The following is a 27,807-nucleotide window of genomic DNA, read 5'->3' on the forward strand; positions in this document are numbered from 1 at the left end:
ACTTTAAAATATGTGGCAAAAGGGCTGGGCACTGTGCTGATGGAAAATACAGCATAGCTACATCCTGTCAAATATTTTTTTTTAAAAAAAGTTCTATATTCTATATATCTGTGGGCTTCATCTCTGTGTCTCACCCTCCCATGTTCTCTCCAGACTTGATCTATACCCATTCTCAAAATACAAAGCTCATGTTCAGACCACATCCTTTAAAAGAGTCACTGTATGTAACCTAATTAAAATTTGTTTACCATGAAACACTAAATGAAGCACAATGTAAGCACTGTCCTTAATCATGCTCACCTCAAAGTTTATTAACATTTACCTGACATTTAACATAGAAGGAAAAGTTCTCTGTGGTTAGTGCAATGGCGGATATGCGACTAGATGAAGGAAGTACATTTTATTTTTCTTTATCTGAATAACTCAGGGCCTAATTTAGATATTGGTGGATGGGTTACGCCATCACAAGGTTCCCATCCGCCGAATCTAAATCCCATAGGAAATAATGGGATGTGGATTTCAGCTGATGGGATATCCATCACCGTTATGACAGAGTAACCCATCTGCCAATATCTAAATCAGGCCCTGGTTTTTTTTCCTGTGGTTTAAGCGCACTCTGAAGGATCGGATAGCTTTCCTTATGCTTGCCTTTGGTATCTGGAGTAACTTGCCTGATCTCCTGTCTCATTTAGCACTACAAGCTTTTCTTTTTACCTTTGTCACAATAATGTTTTGCATGTTTATGCTCCTTGTTACCTTTATTGTCTCTCAGCACCATTGTTAGAAATGGGGTCTTTGGTTGACAGTCAGGTTACCCCCTGTTCAAGCAATGACCCTCACTCTAGTCAGGGTAAAAGAGAATCACCCTCAGCTAACCCCTGCTTACCCCCTTGGTAGCTTGGCAGAGCAGTAGGCTTAACTTCAGAGTGCTAGGTGTAAAGGATTTGTACCAACACACACAGTAACTTAATGAAAACACTACAAAATGACACAACACCAGTTTAGAAAAATAAGAAATATTTATCTAAACAAAACAAGACCAAAACGACAAAAATCCAACATACACAAGTCAAGTTATGAATTTTTAAAGATTAAACTCAAAAATAGCGCTTAGAAACAAAAATGCTTCGATGAGATGTTAACAGGGCGTCGTGACGGAGTCGTTCCCAACAAGCCAACACCAGCGGCGCCGGACACGGAGTCGTGTAGACCCCCAAGTACAGTACCTTTGGTGAAGAGTGAAAACAAGCCGATGCGCGAAGTTGGGGATCGCGGAGTCTGTGCAAAACGTTGAATCCACGCACTTCGAGCGGTGTCGGTCACGACGTGGTGCAGCGACTTCCACGGAGTCGCGGACTTCAGCGGGGCTGCAGCGGCATCGGGCCTGCGAAGAGCGTCGCGTTCCAGCGAAGGTCACGGCGTCAGGTGCAGGCGGCGTCACCGGATTCAGCAGCGGCGTCGGTCCGGAGTCGTCCAAAGTCGATTTCCTTGGATTTCCACCAGCTTTCCTTTCAAGGGCCCAGGGACTGGATAGGGCACCACTTGTCAGAGCAGGAGTCTCTCCAGAGACTTCAAACAACAGGAGGCAAGCTCTAAATCAAGCCCTTGGAGATTTCTTCACAAGAGGGAAGGCACACAAAGTCCAGTCTTTGCCCTCTTACTCTGGCAGAAGTAGCACTGCAGGAAAGCTCCACAAAGCACAGTCACAGGCAGGGCAGCACTTCTTCCTCAGCTATCAGCTCTTCTCCAGGCAGAGGTTCCTCTTGGTTCCAGAAGTGTTTCTAAAGTCTGTAGATTTGGGTGCACTTCTTATACCCATTTTAGTCTTTGAAGTCACCTTTCTTCAAAGGGGACTCACACCTACTTGTGAAATCCTGCCTTGCCCAGGCAAGGCCTCAGACACACACCAGGGGGTTGGAGTCTGCATTGTCAGAGCCAGGCACAGTCCTTTCAGATGAGAGTGATCACTCCACCCCTCCCTCCTAGCAGAGATGGCTCATCAGGAAATGCAGGTTACACCCCAGCTCCCTTTGTGTCACTGTCTAGTGTGAAGTGAAAAACAACCCAACTGTCAAACTGACCCAGACAGGGAATCCACAAACAAGCAGAGTCACAGAATGGTTTAAGCAAGGAAATGCTCACTTTCTAAAAGTGGCATTTTCAAACGCACAATCTTAAAATCAACTTTACTAAAAGATGTATTTTTAAATTGTGAGTTCAGGGACCCCAAACTCCACATGTCCATCTACTCTCTAGGGGAATCTACACTTTAATCATATTTAAAGGTAGCCCCCATATTATCCTTTGAGAGAGACAGGCCTTGCAACAGTGAAAAACGAAGTTGGCAGTTTTTCACTGTCAGGACATATAAACCACATTACTATATGTCCTACCTTATCCATACACTGCACCCTGCCCTTGGGGCTACCTAGGGCCTACCTTAGGGGTGCCTTACCTGTAAGAAAAGGGAAGGTTTAGGCCTGGCAAGTGGGTACACTTGCCAAGTCGAATTTACAGTGTAAAAATACACACACAGACACTGCAGTGGCAGGTCTGGGACATGATTACAGAGCTACTTATGTGGGTGGCACAACCAGTGCTGCAGGCCCACTAGTAGCATTTGATTTACAGGCCCTGGCACCTCTAGTGCACCTTACTAGGGACTTACTAGTAAATCAAATAGGCCAATCATGGATAAACCAATTACATACAATTTACACGGAGAGCATATGCACTTTAGCACTGGTTAGCAGTGGTAAAGTGCTCAGAGTTCCAAAGCCAACAGCGACAGGTCAGAAAAAATAGGAGGCAGGAGGCAAAAAGATTGGGGATGACCCTGCATAAGCAAAAGTCCAACACGACCCCCTACCAGCCTAAAGCCAGGGGAGAACAATCAATACCTTGATGTACTTCCCTGATTGGGGCGATAGAACAAGGACCCAGGCCCACGACAGCAGGGGCATGTTCCAGTTCTACGCCTTCCTGACTCCAGTTGGATCCCTCTGTCCATACTCTCAGGGCCCACTAAGCTAACCCATGGGGAACCCTTCTCCACATCTGCAGACACCATCTGTGCAGCGCCTAGCTTTACTTTGCTCACAGATGTATTGCAATGGGCAGATAGTACCACCAGGGCCAACACAGTGGTGTTGCCCACTCCACCCCTGGGGTGTGACTCTCGTCCCACCCCCAGGGGCAACTCTGTCCACCAGGACAGCAAGCCACAGTGACCCCTGATGACTGTCAGGGATGAGAGCCTCACCTCAGGCCTCTCCACCCACTGTGACTGTGGAGAGTGGGGAGCGGTAGCCCCAGGTGCCTGACACCCTTTGACCACTCTCCCTTCCACCAGGTCAGAGAAGATAACCTGACCCTGGTCCTCCCCTCTGGGGCTCTGTATCCTCCCTGCAGGAGCGGAACCCCCAGAGTCCAAAATTGTCAGGGTGCTTGTAGAAGCAGTCCTGCACAATTCTTCCACCAGTGCAGGGATGTTAACCTGCAACTGGTCCTCCAACCTGGGGTCTGTACCTTCAGGTTGGACCAGGGGTGAGGCTTCCCTCCCCGTGCCCTCTCTTCCTTGGCCCTGAACCCCCCAACTAGGAGTGCCCCCCCAGAAGACAACATGGTAGGGGCACTGTTAGCAGTAGCCCCTTCCTCCAGGTCAGGGGGGACACCCTGAACCTGGCCTTCCAATCCAGGTTCTGTACCCTTACATTGCACTGGGGTCAGGGGTGAGTCTTTCCCTCCCCTTCCCCTACTCTCAGGGTTCTGCACCCACCCCTCAGGGAGAGTACCCCTTGAAATCACACTGGGGGGTGATTGGGCAAACCGCCCACCCCTTCAGGTCAGGGTTTATCCCCTGCACCTGATCCTCCAGTCCAGGGTGTGTACTCACAGACTGGACCACTGCCTGGCAACCCAGGAATTCCTGGGGGGCATACCTACCCCCCACCAGGTCAGAGTTTGCCCTCTGAACCTGGTCATCCAACCCAGAGTCACCACCCTGCGGTTGAACCACTGCCTGGCGCACCAGGACTTCCTTGGGAGCACAATTACCCCCCATCAGGTCAGAGTTTACCTCCTGAACCTGATCATTCAACCCAGAGTCACCACCCTGCGGTTGAACCCTTGCCTGGCACACCAGGACTTCCAGGGGGGCACACTTACCCCCCTCAAGGGACACACTGTCCCCAAGGGCCACACAAGAGTCTGGCTGGCGCAGGTCTCCGGACCTCTGCCCATCTGACAGAGGCTGGATTCCCCCAACCCAGAAATGGTCTCACCAAGGTCATTCCTGGGGGGCTCTGCTCTCAGAGCTGACCCTTGACCCTCCAGGTTCTCCACTGGGGTCCGCAACCCCCTCTCAACCCTCTGTCTGGACTTCTGCACCCCCTCACTAGGAGTGGTACTGCCAGACACCAGAACTGGTGGGACGCTGGCTACAGCCGCCCCCCCCAAGTTCTCCTGACACTGTGGGATCTCCCTCAACAGATGGCCCTATGGTACAGGCTAGGCTCCCCTCCTGGTGTTCCCTCATGGAACCCTCCAGGACCTGGGACCGGATCTCGGGCACCTTGGACCTCAGCCCATCCCCATTCCCTCTCCTCAGAGACTGGACATGGGGTCCCTCACCCATCCCACTACACTAGGACCTACCTGGGACACTACAATCCTTCCCTACCTCACCTGGTTAGGAAATACCTAGACCACTCCTCTCAGGAGCCCCCCCAAATGCCTCTTCAGACTCTCTGGTACTCACCAAGAGGTCTGCCTCCATTGTAAGCTCCCTGGGGTCAGAGAACTCACACTCCACCTGGTGTTGGCGTAGCTCTGGAAAATAAGGACTAGACATATGCTCTCCAGCAATTACATCACTCAGCCCCTTACATGAATTAACCAAAGTACCCTTCACCCAACCATCCAGTGACTCTGCTTTGAAAAAGCACCCCACATCACCCTCCTGAGACTGGTGAGACAGTACCTGACTGTCCCTGACACTCAACCCACACTCTTCTGGGATGTCTTCACACTCCATAACCAGGACTTCTACCTGGGGGGAACCCCTCTCCCTGTCACTCTCACCTAGAGTCAGTAGAGTGTCCCTCCCACCAGTAGGAATATGACTCCCCATGCCAGTTCCCCAATCCACCTCAGGGACCCTGTGCATCACTGGAGCTACCTCATACCCTTGAACCTCCTGGCGTGTGTTAACTCCCTCCTTCAAGTAGGGCAACACATCTCTGGGCATGTGCACTTCTTCAGCAGCACTGGATATAAAATTGTTGCTGCCACCATTCCAGCTGGACTCAGCCCTCCTGACTGCCAGCTTTTCCAGTTTTAGCTAATAAGCCAAAATCATAGTTTCTATCTCGAAGTCCCTTTCCCACTCGTCGTACTCCCTTTGCATGCTCAACTTTTCTGCCTCCAACCGGCGGGCCCTTTCTGCCTGTCTGTCCTGCACATCTTTAGGAGTCAGACCCTTAGAGGACCTACCGCTACCACTCCTGGAGAACCTCCCCCCAGGTGTAACAGGTGCCTCTAATACACCACGGTGTAGACTCTGCACTTTCCCATCATATCTTCTGTGTGCCCCCAGCTTCCTTGGCTGTCACCTATGCCCTCAATGCCTCTTGCAGCTCCCCCTTCCTGGCAGAGCTCTTAACGTGACAGGCAAGATCTTCACAGAACTGTTTCAATTGAGCAACTGAGTACCTCTTCAGTTTTTCTAATTCAAACACAGCTCCAGCTGTTGCATCTCCAGATTGAGACATGATGGCAACAAGTGCAAAGTTCCAAGGGCAGAAAACAAGTTCCCAATGAAGTAAAAAGAATCAGTCAAGGGATCAGCAAAATCATGGAAGTAGAACAAAAAGGAGTCCCAAAGAGAAAAATGAAAGATCACCAAACAAGTAGTATGTGGTCACGTAGTGGTCTGAGATCAAAACAGTAGTGTACACTTAATCACTGTATGTCAAGTACAAATACAAGTCCAAATCCCAACCTCTGATCACCAATGTTAGAAATGGGATCTTTGGATGACAGTCAGGTTACCCCCTGTTCAAGCAAGGACCCTCACTCTAGTCAGGGTAAAAGAGAATCACCCTCAGCTAACACCTGCTTACCCCCTTGGTAGCTTGGCAGAGCAGTAGGCTTAACTTCAGAGTGCTAGGTGTAAAGGATTTGTACCAACACACACAGTAACTTAATGAAAACACTACAAAATGACACAACACCAGTTTAGAAAATAAGAAATATTTATCTAAACAAAACAAGACCAAAACGACAAAAATCCGACATCCACAAGTCAAGTTATGAATTTTTAAAGATTAAACTCAAAAATAGCGATTAGAAACAAAAATGCTTCGATGAGATGTTAACAGGGCATCGTGACGGAGTCGTTCCCAACAAGCCGACACCAGCGGCGCCGGACACGGAGTCGTGTAGACCCCCAAGTACAGTACCTTTGGTGAAGAGTGAAAACAAGCTGATGCGCGAAGTCGGGGATCGTGGCGTCTGTGCGAAACGTTGAATCCACGCACTTCAAGCGGCGTCGGTCACGACGTGGTGCGGCGACTTCCACGGAGCAAAAGTCCAACAACCATGAAACCCATATGGGTGTAAAAGTGCTCTATAGAAAAACAGCATATCCTAACTACTTAAATATTCGTGAGTGACAACAGTTTGTGTCCAATGTTTGCTTCACTCAAAAAGCCAAGATTCTTTATTTAGATCTGACTTTAGCCAAGACCTTTGGTCTTACTAAACATATATGTATAATATACTTGCCTAAAGCTGCTTTCAGCCAGCACTCTTCAACCATTGGCTACACAACATGAGCAAAGGGTCAACCCACTCCAGCCACTGGCCAACTTCACTGTGAGTGATGCCATTCTGCCCTTTCAAAAGACGCACGTCCACACAAAATATTTCCCTTTAGTACCAAAGACTACTAAGGCATTAAGTGCTTTTTGAAACCAACATTTTTGTTACTATTAGCCAGTGTTTCCAGCTTTCCCAATAATAAAGTTTTGCAACAATCTAGCACACCAGCCATTTACAAACAGAAAACTAGCAGCCAGTGGCAGACATATTGGATTTGCCAATGCTTCTTTTTGATTGTGGAAGCAACCGTGTGTTTTTACCACTTCAAGAATACGAAGGAATGATTGAATGACCATAAAAAGCGCCTCCTGGATTTTGACCTGAATGCACTAACCTAGAAGGGCCACTAACTTTGTGCTCTGTCATCTGTAAACGAGTGGATACAAAGTAAATGTGCTCATCCCCTTTCCATCAATGATTGTCAACGTTCGAAAAATATTTAATTGAGCAATGCAAAACAGCTCCCGCCTCCATGACTCTAAAGGAATGGGTTAATTAACAGCGTGCTTAACGACATTTGTTATGAAACTAATTGGAGAGTGCTCATTTCAATTTTAAATGAATGGCACCGTATACAGAAGAAACGTTCTTGCATGTGTATTTATGGAAATTAATAGAAATGGAGGAGTTCTTGTAATCGCCTGCACTACTACACTTCTGTGTAATTATTACCGTGTAATGACACTCTAGCTGAATGTGACTTCAAGGGGAGCATTTGCGATCAATGGAAATACTGGGGAAGAAAGGGAAGGCGTGAAAAGTACTAATTGATTTTTCTACTTTTGATGGTCAGGCTGTATGCTTGATTATTTATTTTTAGCCAGTCAGTGCTCAGCAGTGGATATCTTGTTTATTAGTTTTTTCCATTTTGTTGACTTGGATTTTTTCTCCCAACAGCCTTCTATGTCATATTTCAGACACTGGACCTAACACAGTACTTGTACTTTGAGAACTACCCAATTACTATGTACACTGTGGTTGAATTGATGATGGGGTTGATTGATCTGCCTGTGCCCAGTGATGTTGCTTCCCCAGCCATTGCCTACATCGTGTACAGTCTCTACATGATATTAGTCTACCTGCTGCTGCTGAACATTCTCATTGCAATGATGGATGACACATACTGGAGAGTGGCGGAAGAAAGGGAGGATTTATGGAAAATACAGGTACGAAAATCACTAGCATATTGTTTGCATTTTTAAGTAGGAAATAACATCGGAGAAAAGAGTTGTACTATTTTTTCAAATTTCTACTAGGACAGGAGTAATAATTAGACAAGTAAACAAGAAGGTGATATTTTTTAGGAGTGGAGCTTGTTCATAAAGTTCTAGACTGCTCAAGAAAATGGAAACAAGACCATAAAAGTATGGCTACAGTGACTACGCTTGGATGCTGAGGATGATGGAGTCATTGTAGAGGGGCTGTCACCAGAGCGGGCCCTAGCCGTCTGTGCCATCCTGCCACAACTTGGTAAAGAGCCTTGGAAAAATCTGGCAAGCTGCAGGGTGGACTGTAACCACAGCCAAAGGACGACCCACCTCTGCTTGCAGCAGAGAATCCCCTACAATCCCTTGTATCATATCCATAAAGGCTGGTGTGCCTACTTCTTCTTCTGCCTTGCCTGCACCCTGTGGACAACAATGAATACAATGAATTGTGGATTAGGTTTCTGGGTCGCCTATGGCACAGCATGCTTCCACACTGGTGACATACCTATAGATCAAATAGCAGTTTGCCCACTGAACTTGCCTCTGCTGATAAGTTACACATTCCCCAAGCTGGGCAGAAGAATGACCAGCTCTGAATCAGAACCATCACGCTTCGAAACCCTGTGAGTGATAGAAGATAGAAGGACAACCCTAGAGCAAAAGGTGGACACAGTAGCCATAGACACAAATCAGTAAGAAGCACATTTCAAGAAGTTGTCTTAATGCGTGGGCACAGTAGGAATGAAAAGCAGTAATCACTTTAAAGAAATGTTATTATGTGCTTGAAGATCTAATCCAGATTCCCATCAACAAAATTTGAAGATACAGTGCACTACTCTCTAAGAAATACTGCCTGTTTTCCTTGAAGGGAAAAATGATGCTTCTAAAAAGAAAAAAAAAGAAAAAAGAAAGGGTTTCCAATTTTTTTCTTAAGACTAAGCAGTGGCCCTCGGGACCAGTGCCTACTCCTAAAAATGTTTTTGGCAACATTAGCAAAAACAAAGAAGTACCTGTGGGTCACTTTCTGTTTGCAAATAGGTTAACCACTACCTTTATATAGTCGATAAAATATCAATGTTTTGAAAATGTTGTTTGGGCCTGAACCTTTTATACATCCCATTGTGATTGCTATTTGGAAGGGAAGCCCGAAAATTACACTTCAAATGGCAATTTGTATGTGCTTGCAAATTAGGGCTGTGCTTAGTGAAAGGTCATTTTTTTGTTGCAAAGTCTCCGATTTTGTAGACCTGCTTCCCAGTAAATATTAGGTTGTTGGAGGAACAGGCAATATATGCTTTGGGAAGATGAGTAATGTATCGCCCATCTTACCTCAGAGTGTGTAGTGTTGGGGACTGCTAGTTTGTTTCAAGGCTAGGGTCAGTGAGCTAGTAGAGGGAGAATTGTGGCTGTCTTTAAGTTGTATTACAAGCCTCACTTACAATTATTATCCTGGAGTGTCAATGGTGGGGGGGGGGGGTGTGAAGAGAGGGTCGTGGTCCAGTCACTCATAAGTCATAGGATTGATGTTGCACTGCTTGAGGATATACATCAATTGGATACATAGTCTAATTTTTAACGAGTAGGACATTTTGTTTACTGGTACATTGCAGATTTACATCAGGTTCTCAAAAGCATGGTAACAGTGAGCAGGACACCTGTCCCATTTTTTCAGCTTAAATCACGGTGCATATTGGGAATGCCATGCTGATGTATATGGAAGATTCGGAAGTAGCACATGTTTTGCTTCTACTGGCATTCTTGGCCTCACTGTGCAAAATAAAATCTTGGCGCAAATACAGCAACTGCAAAATGGTAATCCTAAGGGGAGAATTTGTTGTGTAATAGGCAGTTGGATAGACAAACAATCATCAGCTGTATCAAAGAAACCACCAAACCAGTTGCAGTTGGCTAGTTTTCCCAGGTTGATGGAACTAGAATATGTGAAGAAGAGAAAATGGGATGGAGTTGTATTATTCCTTTTACTCATCCACGTATTTGTTCTTACTCTAGACTCAATTATATCTTCACTTCTCCTAGTGTCAGGAATACCTTGCCATGGATATTACTGACCACTCACCCATATAGATCACTTTGATCTCCCGTAACAGCATTAGATTGAATGGTTGGAAACTTATTATTTGTGAGCTGAAGGAAAACAAACTGATTATGGGACTGGCAGAGACAAATAGCTGACTATTTTCACTCCCCAATGATGAAAAAGATGGAACGTTAGAAGACTTAACACTATCTATGACTTGGATTTGGATGGCTAGAGAGCCCATGGTAGAGCTATGACTTGATGCACAACGTGCATCTTATTTTGAGGTATGATTCTATTTTTAATAATATGGGATTGGGGCTGTATTTCCTATTGTGGGTTCAAATTCTACACAAGAGTCTAGAATAATGGTTTCCTGTTGGAAGCCTTTCCATTGTACTGCAGTACATTGCACAAATGTCCCCTGTCCCCACTGCTGATAATGATGCCACTAGGATGCTGGATCATGCAAAACACTTTGGTGTGGGTTCTTCAACTGACTGATATGACCACTGATCCCTCTTTGCTGATGATCTACTCTTATACGTTTCAAGTCCAGATACTTCCATCACTGGATTACTTAATATTATCAAGATATTTTGGACATATGCTGGCTTCGAAAAATCTGTCTTTTTTCTGGTGATAGGCTGCAGGCAGGACCCACTAGTCAAGTGCCCCCTCCTGATGCAACAAGGATGATTTACATAACTGATGATATATTAATAAGGATGGTGCTGGATTTATGAAAAATAATCTAGATTTATTTATTTTAGGGGATGTAAAACAGAGGCATAAACATTATAACCCTTTGTTGTCTTAGAACTACCCTACATAAAATAATTACCCTACCCAAACTTGTACATGTTGTCCAGGACACCCCAAACTGGATTGAAGGATTTTTTGTGGCAAATAGAAAATATAGTGTAAAGCCTCCTATGGGATTGTGGTTCCCCTCAAATAGCATTGGCTACTTTGAAAAAAGTAATATATTATGGGGGGTAAGCTTACAAGTCATTCAGGAGATACTACTGAGCATCCAAGCTGGTTGAGGTGAATTAAACAGCATTTGCCCCCCTCTAGGATCCATCCCTCACCATGGTATGTTATAACAAGTGTGCCAAGGATTACAAGAGGACTCTCTATGATGGGCATACATGGATATGGAGCATACTGACAACGGCAAAAACTGTACTACATACAGTGAAGCACATGAGTAAATCTATACCCAGAGATTTATGACTTCACATAGGTGTAGGTATTATTATTTCAGCAATTCCTAATGGGTTTCCAGGGCTTACTTGTAAAGCTGGAACAGTCAAGGATTAACAAGAATACTCCTTTATTACTTTTGTCAGTTCAAAACTGTGACTTTGTAGAGATATTTTCAAACATGCACTTGTACATAGGGAAGAACTGCATATGGGGAATTGGTATTATATTTGTAAAAGTATTTTTCTCCACAGGGAAAATATTTTCCACCTTCTATAAAACATCAACCATTTTGGGGTATGAAGATTACAATCTCCTCTCCATCGTGGAAAAGGAATAACGGAATAAACTTCCCACCTATTCTAAATAGGGAATATGCCTGGTAGAATCTGGTGAACAAACCTTTTGGGCTTTCCACTCCCTCCCTGCCCACTTATGGGATTAGACTTACTGACAAGAAATTGTATGTCTGTTCACACAGTGCAAATCCAACTTTTGTGAATTCCATGCGTGATTTTGCACTAATAAAAAAAGCAATTTAGGTTTCTAAGCCAAATATACATTTGCAAATGGCTTTGTGATTCAGGCCAAATACATGCATCGATAAGAGTTTTCCTCTCAGAGTCCACACTAAAAAAAAGCCTGATGTATCAAAGGGTCTTACTCGTTTGTGTCTATGGGAAAAGGAGTTAGTACATAAGGTCCAAGATCCTCAACTCCATAGCCCCCCCCCCACACTTGGGCCCTCATTACGAGTCTGGCTGTCCTGGGACCGCCAGACTCGTGGTGGAGGTCGGACTGCCGCCAAGGCAGCAGTCCGGCCTCCACATTACGACTGTGGCGGAGCCGCCACGGTCAGACCGCCGGCACACCAGGTTGACACCAGTCGACTGCCTGGCTGTGCCAGCAGTCTTAGTCCACCAGGGCAGTGCTGCAATAAGCGCTACCCTGGGGATTACGAGTCCCCTCTCCGCCGGCTTTTTCATGGCAGTCCTATCGCCATGCAAAGGCTGGTGGAGACGAGGTGCCGGGGGCTTCATGGGGGCCCTGCACTGCCCAAGCACTTGGCATGGGCAGTGCAGGGGCCCCCATGGACAGCCTTGTTGCGCTTTTCACTGCCCGAGTTACGAGCAGTGAAAAGTGCGACGGGTGCTGCTGCACCCGACGCACCACAACTTTGCTGCTGGCTCAATTATGAGCCGGCATCAATGTTGTGGTGAGTATTCCGCTGGGCCAGTGGGCAGAAACACTGTTTCCGACCACTGGCCCAGCAGAAAACTCATAATAGGGTTCGCGGGTGGAAAACCGGAGTGGCGTTTTTCTGTCTGAAAGAGTTTGGTGGGCCGTCTCCGCCATCTGCCAAACTCGTAATGAGGCCCATGATGTCTTCAACAACCCCACTCCCTGCACTTTACATCAAATGTTTTCATATTCAATTCCAATAAATATACAAATACTCCAGTGATGATCCAAAAAATAGCTCAGCTACCATTAAAGGAAAACAATTGTATTTTGTATTTGTTCTTTCTGTCCTACAGTTTCGATCAAAGGTCCTGCAGAAACTGCACTTTCATTAAATATAACATCCTTTGGAAATTGTTCTTTTACCATATGTATGCATAAAGTTGAACATTTTAGATTAGATAATTGATCAATAGAGTGGTTAATTTCTGATATCAATTATAAAAAATACACTTTTATAGTGTATCATTTCATAATCTATGATATGTCATTGCCTTCTTACCATTTGGTACTGTCTCCCAAATAGGCCAGAGCATTTCCTCAACATTTTTCTCAAATTTGCTCTTAAACTGTACTCACTCACTATTGGTGGTAAAATGTGCATGATCTTTGCTCCCAGTTTCCATTCCGAAGCCTTCAGTTTGGTTCCATGACAATAAGGCTCTGCAGGCAAGAGCTTCGTGTTCTGGTTTCATGAGTAGATAGTTGTTCTTTTTACTTCCATGTTACTTATACTACTGGAATAATACTGAAATTAAGATTAACATTGTAGCATAATTTCCTGCTGTATTTAGAATCACATTCTCATTATTTTCTAATGTGGGTTCATATACATTTTTTTTTTTTGAGCTGGGCAATAGTTTACAAAGCTTTACATTTACATGAGCAAAATACGCAATGTATGGGCTGTGAAGTGTACAATATTTCTCTTGAAGTTGGGTCTGTGCAATGTACATGCATAGATGTAATGCATTAACAGGCCGTGGCGATATATGAGCATTTTTGTAATCCTGTTTGTGCATTCTGTACCTATTACACATATGGATGGTTAAAAATCTACCCTTTCATGTTTATTACCATATTCCAAAACTATTTTTAAAAATTCCTCCTCCTCCGGATAATTCCCGCCCCCGCTTCTGATCACTTGATATCTGTTTCTTATAGCGTTTGGGGTTGTCTATTCTCTTTACCTACACTACTGTTACTGGGGAGTTATTACTCTTCTGCGCCCTCTACCCTTACATTCAGGTCCTCTTTCAGGTCTCTTTTCCCCATACCAAGGGCAGCACACTATCCTCTTTTACACTATGTTGGGACGTCGTTCCTAATCCTCAGCTCAGACTTTCTAGCCGGATGTCATTCAAAGCTACCTCCTCCTCATCATCCATCGTCGTCCTACAACATTCTAATAGTAGCTGCCCTTCTCACTTATCTTGCTTATCTAGTGAAGGACTATTCTGGAAGGATACGACTATCCTGGTCCCTTTTTGGGGTTAGGGGCACAGCAGAGAGAGAATGATAGAATGCTATTGAACCCTGCAGCTGGTTTAACGATACTGCACTACAGTTATACCATATAGTGGTTGTGTTCTTCCTACTTGTTTTATTATAACAGGATACTGTATTGGTATATTCTTGTACTATTGTACTGTGACTATATTTCTACTTCAAAACTATGCTGGTAACAATTGTATGTCATAGACGTAGATACTTTCTTAATCTGTTTATTATTCTGACATGTGTATGTATGATAGACTATCGGCTGTATGCGTCATGCAAGTCTTGAAGGCCTATGGTCTCATTTTTGTGTATTGTTTCGAGTTATGAAAGCAATAAAAAAGTACAACACAAAAAAAAAACAATTTTTAAGAGTATATTCCTTGCTTGCACACTTCTTAAGATAGAAGATTGACACACTTCCCCAAACTTCCTGAACAATCTTAACCTATAACCCTGTATCCCCTTCTTGCAAGTTATTTTAGGTGTAAATTCTAACATCTGATAGCTTTGGAAAGGTCATGCCTAAATCTTTATGAAAACTCAAAATGTTATTACATTGTGAATGGACACGCACATTTACATTCTTACTACCTCAGCACTCCTCTGACACTGTATGGAATGCCCACTTTCAAAAACATTATTGCGAAATAAATTATTAACTTCTGCAAACTAATAAATGACGATACTGGCAAAATGCACCCAGTGCAAGAGCGTGGAAGCGTTTGTAAGATTGTGTAAAGAAAAGTAAATTTTTCAGTAAAATTAATTGAAAATATCTCACCTAAAAAACACCCTGCGGGCTCTCCATGTGCGCCTGACGTGCTCTGCGTGTCCGGGAGGGGCACGGAGCACGAAGGTATAAATAAAGAGCGAACTGCGGGTGACGCAGTTCCATGCGTGTGTTAGCAGCAAGCACTGTCTGCGAGTGTTTCTTTAAGACGCAGGGGAAGGCCCTGTACATTGGCGACGAGCGGGATCGAAATGCTGTGCAGTAAAAGATAGTGCAATCAAATATCGAGGCCACGCTGAAAAAACGTACCGGGAGGAGAGCGGAGCAGTGTCGGCGGCCGCGATCGTGGTGCCGGGCCGGTCGCCGAAGAAGAAAAAAAAGCAGGGTTCACGAAGGGAACCTCAGGAGCGCGACTGGCGGAGCGGACGACGAAGAAAAGAACCGGTCCTCCACCGGGGAAACCCAAAGACGGTGAGCCGCGCCCCGCGCCCTGCCCTGCACGGAACACACCACGTGGGGCTCCGACACCCCGCCCAGGGCGTCCCTCGCTGCCCGAGAGCAGCGCCACGCGAGGCTCCTAAGCCCCGCCCAGGGCGTCCCTCGCCGCCCGGGAGCAGCCGAAGTAGACGCGTGCTTCCCTGGCCAGCCGCGCGTCTCCTGCGAGGCCGGGAGGGAAGCCCGAAACAAAAGAAGAGACGCGCGGTGCACACGCGTGTGTGCTTGCACACAAGAACAGTGGACTAGAGGCAAAGCCAGTTAGATGTGTGCCGCCCCCGGGAGGGGCTAAATAAATAAAAAAAAAAAAGAGAAAAAAAACATGGTTTTCGATAACAGAATAAGGAATATAAAGAGGAACATGACTACTGTCACAGAAAAATAAAGGGCAAGAAAAGGGGGGCAGAAGAAGAAAATAAAAGGAGAAAAGGAAGAAGTAAGGAAGGCGGAGTCAAAAAAAAAAAAGAAAAAAAAACGAAAGGACAGCTTCACCTTGTGTACTGCACTTGATGAGTGCCCCACCACAGGATGATGCCAATCCTCCACCGCCACCAGGGAACCCCCAGCTCCCAGCACAGTTGACCAACAGGGTTCACTCCTCGATCGTTTCGTTACCACCGTTTAGCCAACTAATTGACCCGGCTACCGCTGCACCCAGGTGGCGCTTGTCGATAAACAGGTTAGAAAACTACTTTCGTGCAACCAGGGAAACGGACGGGGAAGTGCGGAGGTCGGTAATGCTGTTGATGGGTGGAGATGAACTACAGGAGCTTTTTGACTCGCTTCCTGACACAGGGGACAAGGCTGATTTTGATACAGCAGTAACTGCTCTGAACAGGCACTTCGACCCTCAACTCAACTCGGATTACGAACGTTTTAAACTACGACAGGCCCAGCAGACTGAAATCGAGTCAATGGATATGTTTTATGCCAGGTTGAGAAAGCTAGCGAGCTCGTGCACAGGTCTCAACCAGCAAGAGGAGATCCGAGCGCAAATCATTCAAGGGTGCCGGTCGAATGCTTTGAGGAAGTTGATTTTGAGACAGCAGGGCATGTCCCTCGATGACATTCTAATTCTTGCAAGATCACATGAACTGTCGGCAGTACGAGCGGATGCGATGGCGGCTGTAAGAGGTCAGTCACTAGCGGCTGCGTCATCGTCTCGTGTAGTCCAGGTGAAGGAGGAACAAGTGGATGCGATTCAAGCACGCCCAGCAGCGCAGCGTAAAACATGCGCTGCCAGACCCGGCGACAGGGCCTGTGGAAGCTGTGGGTATGACCACCGGCCAAACATGGGATGCCCGGCTAAAGGACAATCCTGCAACCGGTGTGGCAAGCCAAATCATTTTGCCAAAGTGTGTAGGTCCAGGAGGAATAAGCCAGGAGAGCAGAAGGGAAGAGATACAAGTGTTAGAGCTGTATCCAAGGACACAGAGGTGAGAGACCAGGCGATGGCGAGTGGCCCGGTCTTCGAGGAAGATGAAGAAGAGGACATATTCGTAATATCGTTCACGGGGGGCAAGGCACGGAAAAGGACACCGCCGCCCATGAGTGACGTTCATGTCAACGGCATGCTTGTCTCCGTACTCATTGACACAGGAGCGTCGGTCAATGTCATGGATGAAACGCTTTTCCACCAACTAATACCTGCCCCGCCACTGACCCAGACAACTACTAAGATATACAATTATGGAGGGCGAGACCCTCTTCCCCTCAAGGGAACAGTGGAGGTGGCTGTAAGCAGCGGAGAGAATTCAACAAAAACCAAGTTCTATGTGGTGGCGGGAGATCGTGGCACTCTGCTAGGATGTCGCACGGCAGAAGAGTTGGGACTAGTGTTTTTTGCACGACAGGTGTATGATACTCAAGTGGAACGCCTTCTCAACGAGTTTCCGCAGCTATTTGAGGGGTTGGGTCGGTTAAGAGGAAAACGCATCAAATTGCACATAGATCCCAACGTGGCTCCGGTGGCACTAAGGCATCGTCGTGTACCCTTTCATCTGAGACCTGTCGTTGAGAAAGAGCTGCAGTTGTTGGAGGACCAAGGGGTCATAGAGAAGGTGGATGGGCCTACGCCGTGGGTGTCGCCGCTAGTGATTGCGCCAAAACCCAAGCAGCCAGGAGCGATTCGTCTCTGTGTGGATATGCGACTGCCAAATAAGGCTATTCGAAGGGAAAGACACATAACGCCCACCATGGACGACATCATTGCAGATCTGAATGGGGCACAGTGGTTCTCCAAGTTGGATCTCAATGCGGGGTATCATCAGCTAGAGCTAGACCCGGAAAGCAGGAATATTACCACATTCTCGACGCATGTGGGGTTGAGAAGGTACAAGAGACTGAGCTTTGGAGTGTCCTCCGCGGCGGAGGTGTTTCAAAATGCGATTAGGGAAACCCTGTCGGGGTTACCAGGAGTAATCAACCTGAGTGATGACATTCTGATACACTCCAAGACGAGAGAGGATCATCATTGTCATCTACGTGCGACGTTAAAATGGCTATCTGAAGCAGGACTAACGCTTCATAAAAAGAAGTGTGCCTTTTACCAAAATTCGGTAGAGTTCTTTGGATATGTATTTTCGAAAGAAGGCCTGCAAGTGGACCCACGGAAGGCTGAGGCTATCCGTCAGGCCGCGGTTCCGCAAAGTGCCACGGAGGTTCGTAGCTTCCTAGGGATGGCCACGTACTGCGGGAGGTTTATACCACATCTAGCCACCATGTCTGAACCTCTCCGGCAGCTAACAAAAGGGCAACACCGATGGGACTGGACTCCAGAGGCACAACAGGCCTTCATGGATATTAAGGAGGCGTTGCTAGACAAGGCAACTATGGCCTATTTCAACCCCAGCAGAAAGACCGAAGTAGTGGTAGATGCGAGCCCCGTCGGGCTCGGAGCCGTCCTCTTGCAAGAACAGAGGTATCAGGAATGGGTCCCGGTCGCATATGCCAGCCGGGCGTTGTCGGCCGTTGAAACCAGGTATGCGCAGATTGAGCGTGAGGCTCTAGCCATCCGGTGGGCGTGCCGCCATTTTCACTTGTATTTGTATGGGCACGAATTTCAAATAGTGACTGACCACAAACCTTTAGTTCCGTTGTTCGCTGGTTGCCCGCGTCTTGCACCTCCGAGGATTGAGCGATGGACCGTTCTCCTTCAACCTTATAGGTTCACTGTCGTTTACCGGCCAGGGGCAAATAATCCGGCAGATTATCTGTCTCGTCACCCTTGTTCGCAGGTGTCGGATGCGCAACAAGAACAAGATGAGGAGAGTACGGAAGTCTTTGTAAGCATGGTCGTGCAGTCGGCGTGTCCTAACGCCCTTCTCGTACCAGAGATTGTAAGTGCCACGCAGGAAGATATCATATTGAGCCACGTCAAAGATGCGTTGAGCCATAAAAAGTGGAAATATTTTCTAGAAAAAACACATGCGTCTCGCCCTGAACAGAGAGTGGCCATGCAAAGCATCTGGAAAGTGCGAGAGGAACTGTCTACTGATAATGAAGGATTGGTTCTACGGGGAAGAAGGATTGTACTTCCACAAAGTCTCTGGTCTAGAGTGATTGAGCTGGCACATCAAGGACATCAAGGGGCTGCTAAAACCAAAGCGAGATTACGTGCCAAGGTATGGACAGTCAAGTTGACGAGATGGTAGGACAGTGTCACTCCTGTATCATCACGTCAGTGGAACCTCCGAATTGTCCGGTGATAACGGAGCCGGCTACTCTGAAACCATGGGCTAAAATAAGCATGGACTTTGGAAGTTTTCCAGATGGGAGGTTAACGGCTGTTCTGATTGACTCTTATACTAAATTCCCGGTGGTTGAGGTAGTGCCGTCGACGGCATTTGAGAATGTGCGGCCAGTTCTACAAAAGACATTTGCTTTGTTTGGTTTGCCTGATGAAATTCGAACGGATAATGGTCCCCCATTCCAAGGACAAGAGTTCCGGTTATACCTTGAGGGTCTGGCAATTCGTCATCGGAAGATAACGCCTTACTGGCCTCAGGCAAATGGAGACGTGGAAAGGTTCATGCGAACTTTGAACAGGGCTCTTCGAATTGGTGTAGAGAAAAGGGAAGACAGCGAACAGTGTCTACACCAATTCCTGAGTGCTTATCGTCAAACGCCCCATAGTACCACTGGTTGTGCTCCCTCCTCTTTGATGTTCAAAGTATCTCCACGTGACTGTATTCCATCAGGTCCTAAATGGAGACCTCCTGTGTTGGATGTTAAAGCCACTCAAAAACGACGGCGAGCTACTAATCAGAGGGCGAGTGCCCAACGACGAGCAAGATACCGAGGGTTCCAAGAAGGAGACCAAGTGGTGGTGAAATGTCGGAGAGGGGGAGGAAAGTTTATAACTCCGTTTGAACCCGAGATATGGGAGGTTATTGGTGTGAAGGGGTCCATGATCACTGCGGCCAGAGGAAGACAAAGAGTGACACGGAATGTGTCACATTTTAAGAAAGCTGGACGGAGGGAACCAATTGATGATGAAGGAGAGTTTGAGGACATTACAGGCGGGTCACCCGTGGTGACCAATGAGGTGGAGAGTGTCAGGAGGCCGGTGCTGACTGAACAAACCCTACCTGTTTATGCCCCTGGGAATGAAAGCTTGCGCACAAGAAGCCGAAGATATGATCTACGTCCTAATCCTGCACCGAGTAGTCAGTTGAAGGACTTTGTCTGTCATGTCGGCTGCTCGTAGTTGGAGTTCCGTTGCCAGGCGGTTATAACAGGATGAAGACGGAAGGTCTGCTGGTTCGTAAGGACAGTGTTTTCGTTGAGGTGGACTGTTTACGTGTGTTTTTAGTACGAACTATTCCTAAGTGACTTTATACCGTTATGTGTTAATTTTGGTGTCAGTTTTGTTAGTTCCAGTCCCCATGTGGAGTAAAACATGGGGGGGATGTAAAGAGTTAATGGAGAACCCTGCGGGCTCTCCATGTGCGCCTGACGTGCTCTGCGTGTCCGGGAGGGGCACGGAGCACGAAGGTATAAATAAAGAGCGAACTGCGGGTGACGCAGTTCCATGCGTGTGTTAGCAGCAAGCACTGTCTGCAAGTGTTTCTTTAAGACGCAGGGGAAGGCCCTGTACAATTGTGAATGGACACGCACATTTACATTCTTACTACCTCAGCACTCCTCTGACACTGTATGGAATGCCCACTTTCAAAAACATTATTGAGAAATAAATTATTAACTTCTGCAAACTAATAAATGACGATACTGGCAAAATGCACCCAGTGCAAGAGCGTGGAAGCGTTTGTAAGATTGTGTAAAGAAAAGTAAATTTTTCAGTAAAATTAATTGAAAATATCTCACCTAAAAAACGTCCCCAATAGGTCAAACCTCAGAAAAATAAAAAGCCCACCTATTTAAATCCATTTGGATTTCACACTATTATTAACGCCCGATGACTTGTGTATTTGTACAGTGCTTGATGTGAGTGGGGGGTTGCAAGTGGGACACTCAGGCACTAATTTTTGGGGACCGGCACTTAATTTGAAAATCAAACTTTGACCGAGAGAGAGAGAAAGACAAAAGTGGGAAAGAAAGCGAAAGATGGAAAAACTGTGATAAAGGAAGAAGGCGGGAATGAAACCAGATGCAAGAATGAGATAAAGGGGAAGGGTGGGGATGGAAGAGGCACGAGGTGGAATCAAGGGTTGGTGGCGTGATACCTCCTCCCTCCTCGAAAATCTATGTTAATCATAACCTATTAATTGTGTACCTGGAACCCTTGATTTATGACTGAAAGTTAACTAAAAATGACAGTGAAACAGTCTTGAAATCATGCATACTGTGTTTAACTGTGCAGATTGCTGCCACAATTCTGTTGCTGGAACGGCGGCTTCCCCAGTTCCTGAAAAGCAAGTCTGGAATTTCTGGAAGATCCTTGGGTTTCGATGACAAGAAGCGGTACTTTGGGTAAGACTTATCTTCACGCTAAAATTATCTACCTCATATTTGTCGCTAATTCGATGGATATTTGGTTTGAACATGCTAATATACTAATGACTTTCACAAACATTAACAAGCATTGGCAAAGCCAATAGATCTTGCCTACAAAACAATAGCTGTTTGCTTTGTCAATGTGTAGCCATACTGTATAACAGCGCTGGCTGTGTCATGGCGTTTTTTTTTTTTTGTTTTTTTTTACATTGTCAGTGTTTTTATCCATGTTATACAGCAACATGGCTGCTGTGCTACATCCCTGAAAGTTTAAAAAAATAAAAAAAATAAAAAAATAAAAAACCTTGACCCAGCCAGCACTGACCATATTATAGCACTTTTTTAGGTTTCGCCTGCGCACATGCTTGCAAAATCTTTTGTTATTAAAAAAAACAAAAACTTAAAAGGGGCTTAGAACCAGCCGCTTACTTACCTGAACTTAACATTGGCTTACTCCAGCATCGCTCTGATTTACGTGCTTCTGATTTGGCCAGTAAGCTGTCTGAACTTCTTGTTGTCTTCTGCTGTTCTTGCCATCGGGTCGTCTGTGAATCAAGTACTCCTTCCTGTCCTTCCCATTGGACACTGTCAGTGTCCTTCCTCTCTTGCTACCACGCTGGAACCGCATGCCTTCTCAAAAATTAAAAAAGTACCCGAACAATAGCTGTTGGTCCTGTCACTTTGAGGACTGACAGGAATCGTGTTACCGCATGAACATCAGTGTAAACATGTTCTCCTGCCCAGTGATTGGGCACAGATGAGGTGCGTGCACCAAAGGACTCATGTAATCACTGATACAGGCAAACCTGCCACCCCCAGGCCCCTCCAGCCACTGTGGCTCTGAGATGTGATAATTAGGTTGGAAGTGTGGAATGATATGAAAATATTGCCCTCATTCACAACACCATCTCTGGCTTGTTAAACATGTTTCATGTGTAAAAACCTTTCATATATTGTTATAAATGCTTCTGCGTGTAAATGCACGCAGCAGCTCTTGCCCTATGCGTCAGTGATATTTTGACTGATGCTTGCGATTCATATGCTTGTTAGTTCTCGGCATGTTTGTTTGCGTTCAGGTTTTACTGCCATTTTGTGTGTTGACTCATACATGAAAAAAGCATGTGTATATTGTTTTAGCTATTAAACCTTCTTCGTTTGGGTGGCCTTTTTGCAAGCAGTAAAAATCGGGTTTTCTTTGTATTGGAGGTCTTACTTCTTAAGTTTTCGGACTCTTAGAAACGTAAGCGTTTAGACGGTAACATGAATGTCAGCCGCAGACAAGGCCATTTTGCACAGGGCGGTGTCTTGGCGGTTGCCAAACACTGAATTCTTGTAATCCCGTCAGCCCCCGTGAAGTTACATTATGAAACACGGAAACACTGTGAAACTTTGGTCCTGATTTCGAGCTGAGAGATCTGGGGCCACTGTAAAATCAGCCCAGTACCATGCAATTAAGAGTTTAACCCTATAGAATGATGAATTACACAGTGGGACCGATTTTTCTTTTTATCGTAAGACCAGAGAAATTTGCTGTTCCATGAGGTTTTACTACATACATTTTATTGGAGGGAGTAGAAGATGGAAGTGAGAGTATTTTCTTATCGGGTGGGGGGAGGGAATGGAGAGTATTTTCTAGCAGGAATAAATACATAGAAATAGTTGCTTACGTCAACTGACAAAACAGAAGAAGCGACCAGATGGCCTCACATGAAGTTTTTGCCCCAGGCCCCGCAAACACTTCTGCCAAGTCTGGACGCTCAGATGAGTCACTTCTTGTTACATTAAAGCTGTACAGACAAGACAGAAAATAACCCACATCAGACAGAAGCAGATACTCCATTGTAAGCACATGAGTGAGTGGTACAATGTAGGGAGAGGATAGATGTAATGGGAATGCCTGGTTTAAAGCCCACTAGCGATGATATGAACACTTCCAACGCGATCTAACTTCACACTATGCTGTTGATTCACTGTCCTGCCATTCAAAGAAAGAGGTGTAACCCATACAGGAAAGAAAGAAAACAGCAATCCTCATATACATTTCTCATGACCTTGTGGTATAGATCCCTTATGAGTAACTGCGCACCTCCACAAGAAACTGCAATCCCTAGTACAACTGCACCCCAATTTACACCATGTGAAAAAACCCTATACGTGTGACCAATTATTAGCTTACACGTACAGCAATCACGATTTACCAGCCAAAACTCCTCAAATGACAACTGAGAAAAGGCTAGGCACAAAACTTCTAGGAGTTCACTTGCTAAACAATATTTCATCACCTGAATATTTCTCCTACCTGATATGGTGCTTTATTTCAGTCAGTGGTTTACGGTGCTCAGCACCAGCACTTTTTTGTCAACACCAGCACTTATGACAGCCTGGCACATAGAGGCGCTGTTTGTCCAATTTTGTGATGAGCACAATCATAGCTGTATGATAATCCAATATCCATTAAAATTGAGTAATACCAGCCAACCAAAGCAATACAATTAGCTTTGGCATCACATTTGTCATTTGTAATGTATATTAAAAGGCTGAATTGTCACACTTATAGGAGTGTAATGGTTTGAAGTTGCGTTAGTACTGTTATTGGCAGCGCTGGTCAGGGTAATGGGTGGTGCAAGCTGCAGTGGCCTCTTGAAAAGGGCTCTGGCACTTATTTTTTTTTTAAATTAAGCACTGCTAATGTCACCAGTAGCAGAGCATGGCCGCATACGCTTCTAGAAAGATACCCCAGGTATTGCTACTGGGGCTGCAACTTACAAATGACTCACCCAAGGAAGCAGCTGCCTTATAGTCTAATCTGGGCCTGCAATAAAGCCTTGACTCTGATTAAAAATTGAGCTTTCCAGGCCCAAAACTAACATGTTGCACATTCATTCCGATTATAAGTGGCACAGTGTTCTGGTACGAAGATTTTCAGGGTGCAGGAACAACAGACCAAATTTTATTGGCTGTAGAATTCATCTGGTACCATTGCCTTGGGGTTGGGCTGCAACCGTAGTCCAGCCCTATTAACTCGTATTAGAACATTGGAATGTTAAGAGCTCCATTGAAAACAATGGGGTGCTCCGGGCTTCTAATGGCCAATAGAAGCCCGGATCTCCAGCACTCCAATGTTGGTCACAGTTGTTGCTGTGAACAAAGGCCTCACAGGGTCTATGGGGATTTTAATCCCCTGAGGCTCTGTGAGGCCTTTGTTTTATTTACTAGAACATGCTGCACTCTAATGGTGGAATGTTCTAATAGTCTTATAGCCCTCCGTAGCTTGGCTATACTGCATTAAATCTGCTCCCTTGTTAAAGACTCTTGCCTTTGGCTTGGGCCTTTAACACTGGAGGAGGCCTTTAATGACAGGTATTGCCCACTACAGCGGGCTATAAGGCTATAATAGACAGAGCTACCTGCCAACCTGGTTAATTTCAGCCATACAGTATCTATGTACCTAACTACTCTAATTTTCGCAAGAAATGGCATTATGTACTTGAGATTGGAATTCCACAGTCAAATTCATATAACATTAATGCTGTGTTTTGGGACTGCATTTGTAAAGGCCAAGACATCATCTCCATCAAATAATCATATTGAATAGGTCCATGTCCCCTTGAGAATGTCATCTCATGAACAGGTGCAGTGGTGTCTGCAGGAAAAGGGGGTCCCATTTCAGCTCATGAACCACCATGATGTATTTGGGCTGCATTTCAATTGCTGACCTATGCATATATCTTTAAAAATATTTGACATAGCATTAAAACAAATGTGAACAGGATTATACATTGGGGCACAGCTATCATTAGAGTTACAGGTATAGTGACACTGGGACCCTCGGCACTCAAACCACAGCCATTTTTTCAATACCATACTAGAGTAGGGGGGCATTTTTCTTCCTGACACTACAGCTCATAACACTGTGGCTATGCAGCTGGATAAACAAAGCATGAATTGCCAGCAGTGAGAGCTCCAGTGGTATATAAAAATAATAATGTGACTACTCGCAGAATGCCTTTAACTGAAGCTGCAAGGACTTCCCTCATGGATAACGGGCCCTCCAGTGAATTTGAGCCCCTTTCAATTGAAAGGGGTGAATGCCCGATGCTGCCACTCCCTGGATCTTCCAGAGTTTGAGAAATTCCCCAAAATTGCACTTTATTGCCTTAGTTCTACTTTTTGCAGCCTCCGTTTTCTGTTGCTGAACTAGCGTATCACTCATCAATTGTATCACATAGCCCTTGAGTTGCTTTAGATCTACTATTTTACAGAGACCCATCTCGATAGAGCTCATTCTCTTGTTTATGTTTTCAACATCTGTCCATAGCAGGTCACCTCAGTGTTTGTGAATATTTATGATCCATCACTGTCATGGAGGAGGTAGCCTCTTGTAGCACATCTCTCAGTGAGGACACATTTTGTTGGTCCTTGTCCTTTTGCCCCAGTGGATGTGTCGTCACTCACTTCTAATGCATTCTCCTTTCGATTTTTGAGAAATCATGTTTTTCCAGTCTGTTCTATGTTGTCTATTGTTAAGTCTGTTTTTTCCTTACCCATTGTACTCCAATATCTCCGTTGACCAGCAGGGGATCCCTCAAGAAATCCACTCAATCTTCCTTTCAAACCCCAGAAAGGTTCAGAGGAGGAGTGGTCATCAATAATCGTTCATTGGTGGACCACTGGCATTTTCAATTGGGAGGGGTCACAAACTTGGCTCCTTTTATGAGCTCTCTTCTCCATGCATTTGAAGAATAGTGTTTAGCCTTGTCTCTACCAGTTCACACTCCTGATAATATTTCTTGTTTATTCCCTACCCAGCATTTTTCCTTAGCATCACATCATTGTTGAGTCATCCAGTTTTAACACCTGGCTATCCACTGGCCCACCTCAGATGCCACTCCTCTTTGGTCTGGACAATATGTCTGAAGCTAACCAGATCTCCATGCCCCTGCTTCCATATCCTTCAACTCAACTACTCTCAGACTCCTCAGATGGTTGCACCAGGAAATTCTATACACCTGCATTGCAAACTGCTTATCGTTCTCTGGTAGGCATTCTTCCCAGTCACAAGAAGCCATGCAGGAGGCCAGAGGAGGCAGCCCTTTGCCAAATAGACCCCCTAAGGGCCAAGAAACATAACAAATTTGCTTTATCTCACTAATCGCCTACCCGTCCATACAGCAGCCCCCGAAACTACATAAAAGTATTTTCTCTAGATTAGGCATGCAGCTCGGCTTGAATGTAGCCATGTTGACCTTTCAGTAGCCATGTCCCCAGATCGCCTATGTTTTTGCTGCTTGGGCCTCCATTCACTCATCTCTGTACTGTCTAAGTGAGTGTTTGAATAGGTGGGTGAGTTTAGGAAGTTTAGGAATGTTCATTCTTAGATGAATTACAAAACTGGTACTTCTACAGTATCAAATGTGTAAGTATTTGATTGAAACCATTTAATTGTTTCAATTAAATTTATTTCAGTGCTTGACGACTTTTTTTTAAAATGATTTTTTTTAGCATTTAAAGTAGAGCATACACAGCACAACTGTCAGAAAGTTATTTGGAAAGTGGGACAGGGTGATAAAGGGACAGGGGAAAGAAAAGGCCAAATAGATGGAGGGAGACAGGAGGAAGAAGCATGGTAACAAAGCAGTGCATGATTTAATAACATTGACCTAAGGTACCCATCACAAATATCGCTCGCACCTCCACACCAGCTTTAGAGTATGCACACCCTCCAAACGGCAGATGATCAAATTGCAGAGAAAAATGATAAAGCAGTTATGTAATGATTAGGGGCGCGTAAGCCTTAGATGAAGCAACTTGTTTGGAGCACCTTCAACAATCAGGGATAAGGGTAGGGTTGGAGTTGGGGGGTGAAATGCAGTCCTCAGTATCTGTTCCTCTTAGAGAAATGAAGGGAGAGTCTCTGTGGTGCAGATAAGAGTGGATCAGTTCCCATAAGTCTTTGGGGCAGGAAGTTTCCAGTAGTTGGTCAACTGTTCCAGGACACCACTGTTGGGATGGGTCGCTTACCCCAGAGTATGGCCACTCTATGCTTGGCTAAAAGGAGAAGCATTGCTATTAATCGGGGGTCACCGGCCAGAGCATTTTTAACATAGGCAAGGAAGCCTTCCCAAGTGGGGGTACGGGTAGTAGGTGGCAGGTGATTGCATGTATAGTGGAAAAGACACCCTCCCAGAAATCCGCCACCTCTGGACAGTCCCATGCTAATTGTATACAAGGGGCCTGTGGGAAGGTGCACCGCAAGCAGTGCGTGTCTGCAGTGAGTCCCATTTTTAAAGGTTGTGTCGGGATCAAGTATAGTTGGTCTAGTAACTTAAAATGTATCAATATCGCAGTTGATAGTTGAGTGATAATGTAGCCATGTGGCCACAACAGTAACACCATTGGGCGTCTGTGAGGGGAGTCTCTAAGTCCATAGTCCGCAGGGAAGGTATTGTGCATTGTGCGTCAGGCAGCCCGGAGTTGGTGATATAAAACTTCTAGAACCGTGGTTTGAGATGTGCTAGAGGCTGCGAACGGTGGTATGCACTGATCAT

General features: G+C 45.5%; 1 protein-coding gene across 1 annotated transcript in view; it reads left to right on the forward strand.

Annotated features, from left to right (window-relative positions):
• The window catches only part of LOC138265472 (transient receptor potential cation channel subfamily V member 6-like), a 223,294-nt gene that overhangs the window by 181,796 nt on the left and 13,691 nt on the right, over nt 1-27,807 (forward strand). Inside the window, exons 15-16 of the mRNA XM_069213212.1 lie at nt 7,780-8,048; nt 21,126-21,235. Of these exons, the coding sequence (XP_069069313.1) occupies nt 7,780-8,048; nt 21,126-21,235 (379 nt within the window). The remainder of the gene's footprint in view (nt 1-7,779; nt 8,049-21,125; nt 21,236-27,807) is intronic.

This window comes from Pleurodeles waltl, chromosome 11 (assembly GCF_031143425.1).
Source record: "Pleurodeles waltl isolate 20211129_DDA chromosome 11, aPleWal1.hap1.20221129, whole genome shotgun sequence".
NCBI lineage: Eukaryota > Metazoa > Chordata > Amphibia > Caudata > Salamandridae > Pleurodeles > Pleurodeles waltl.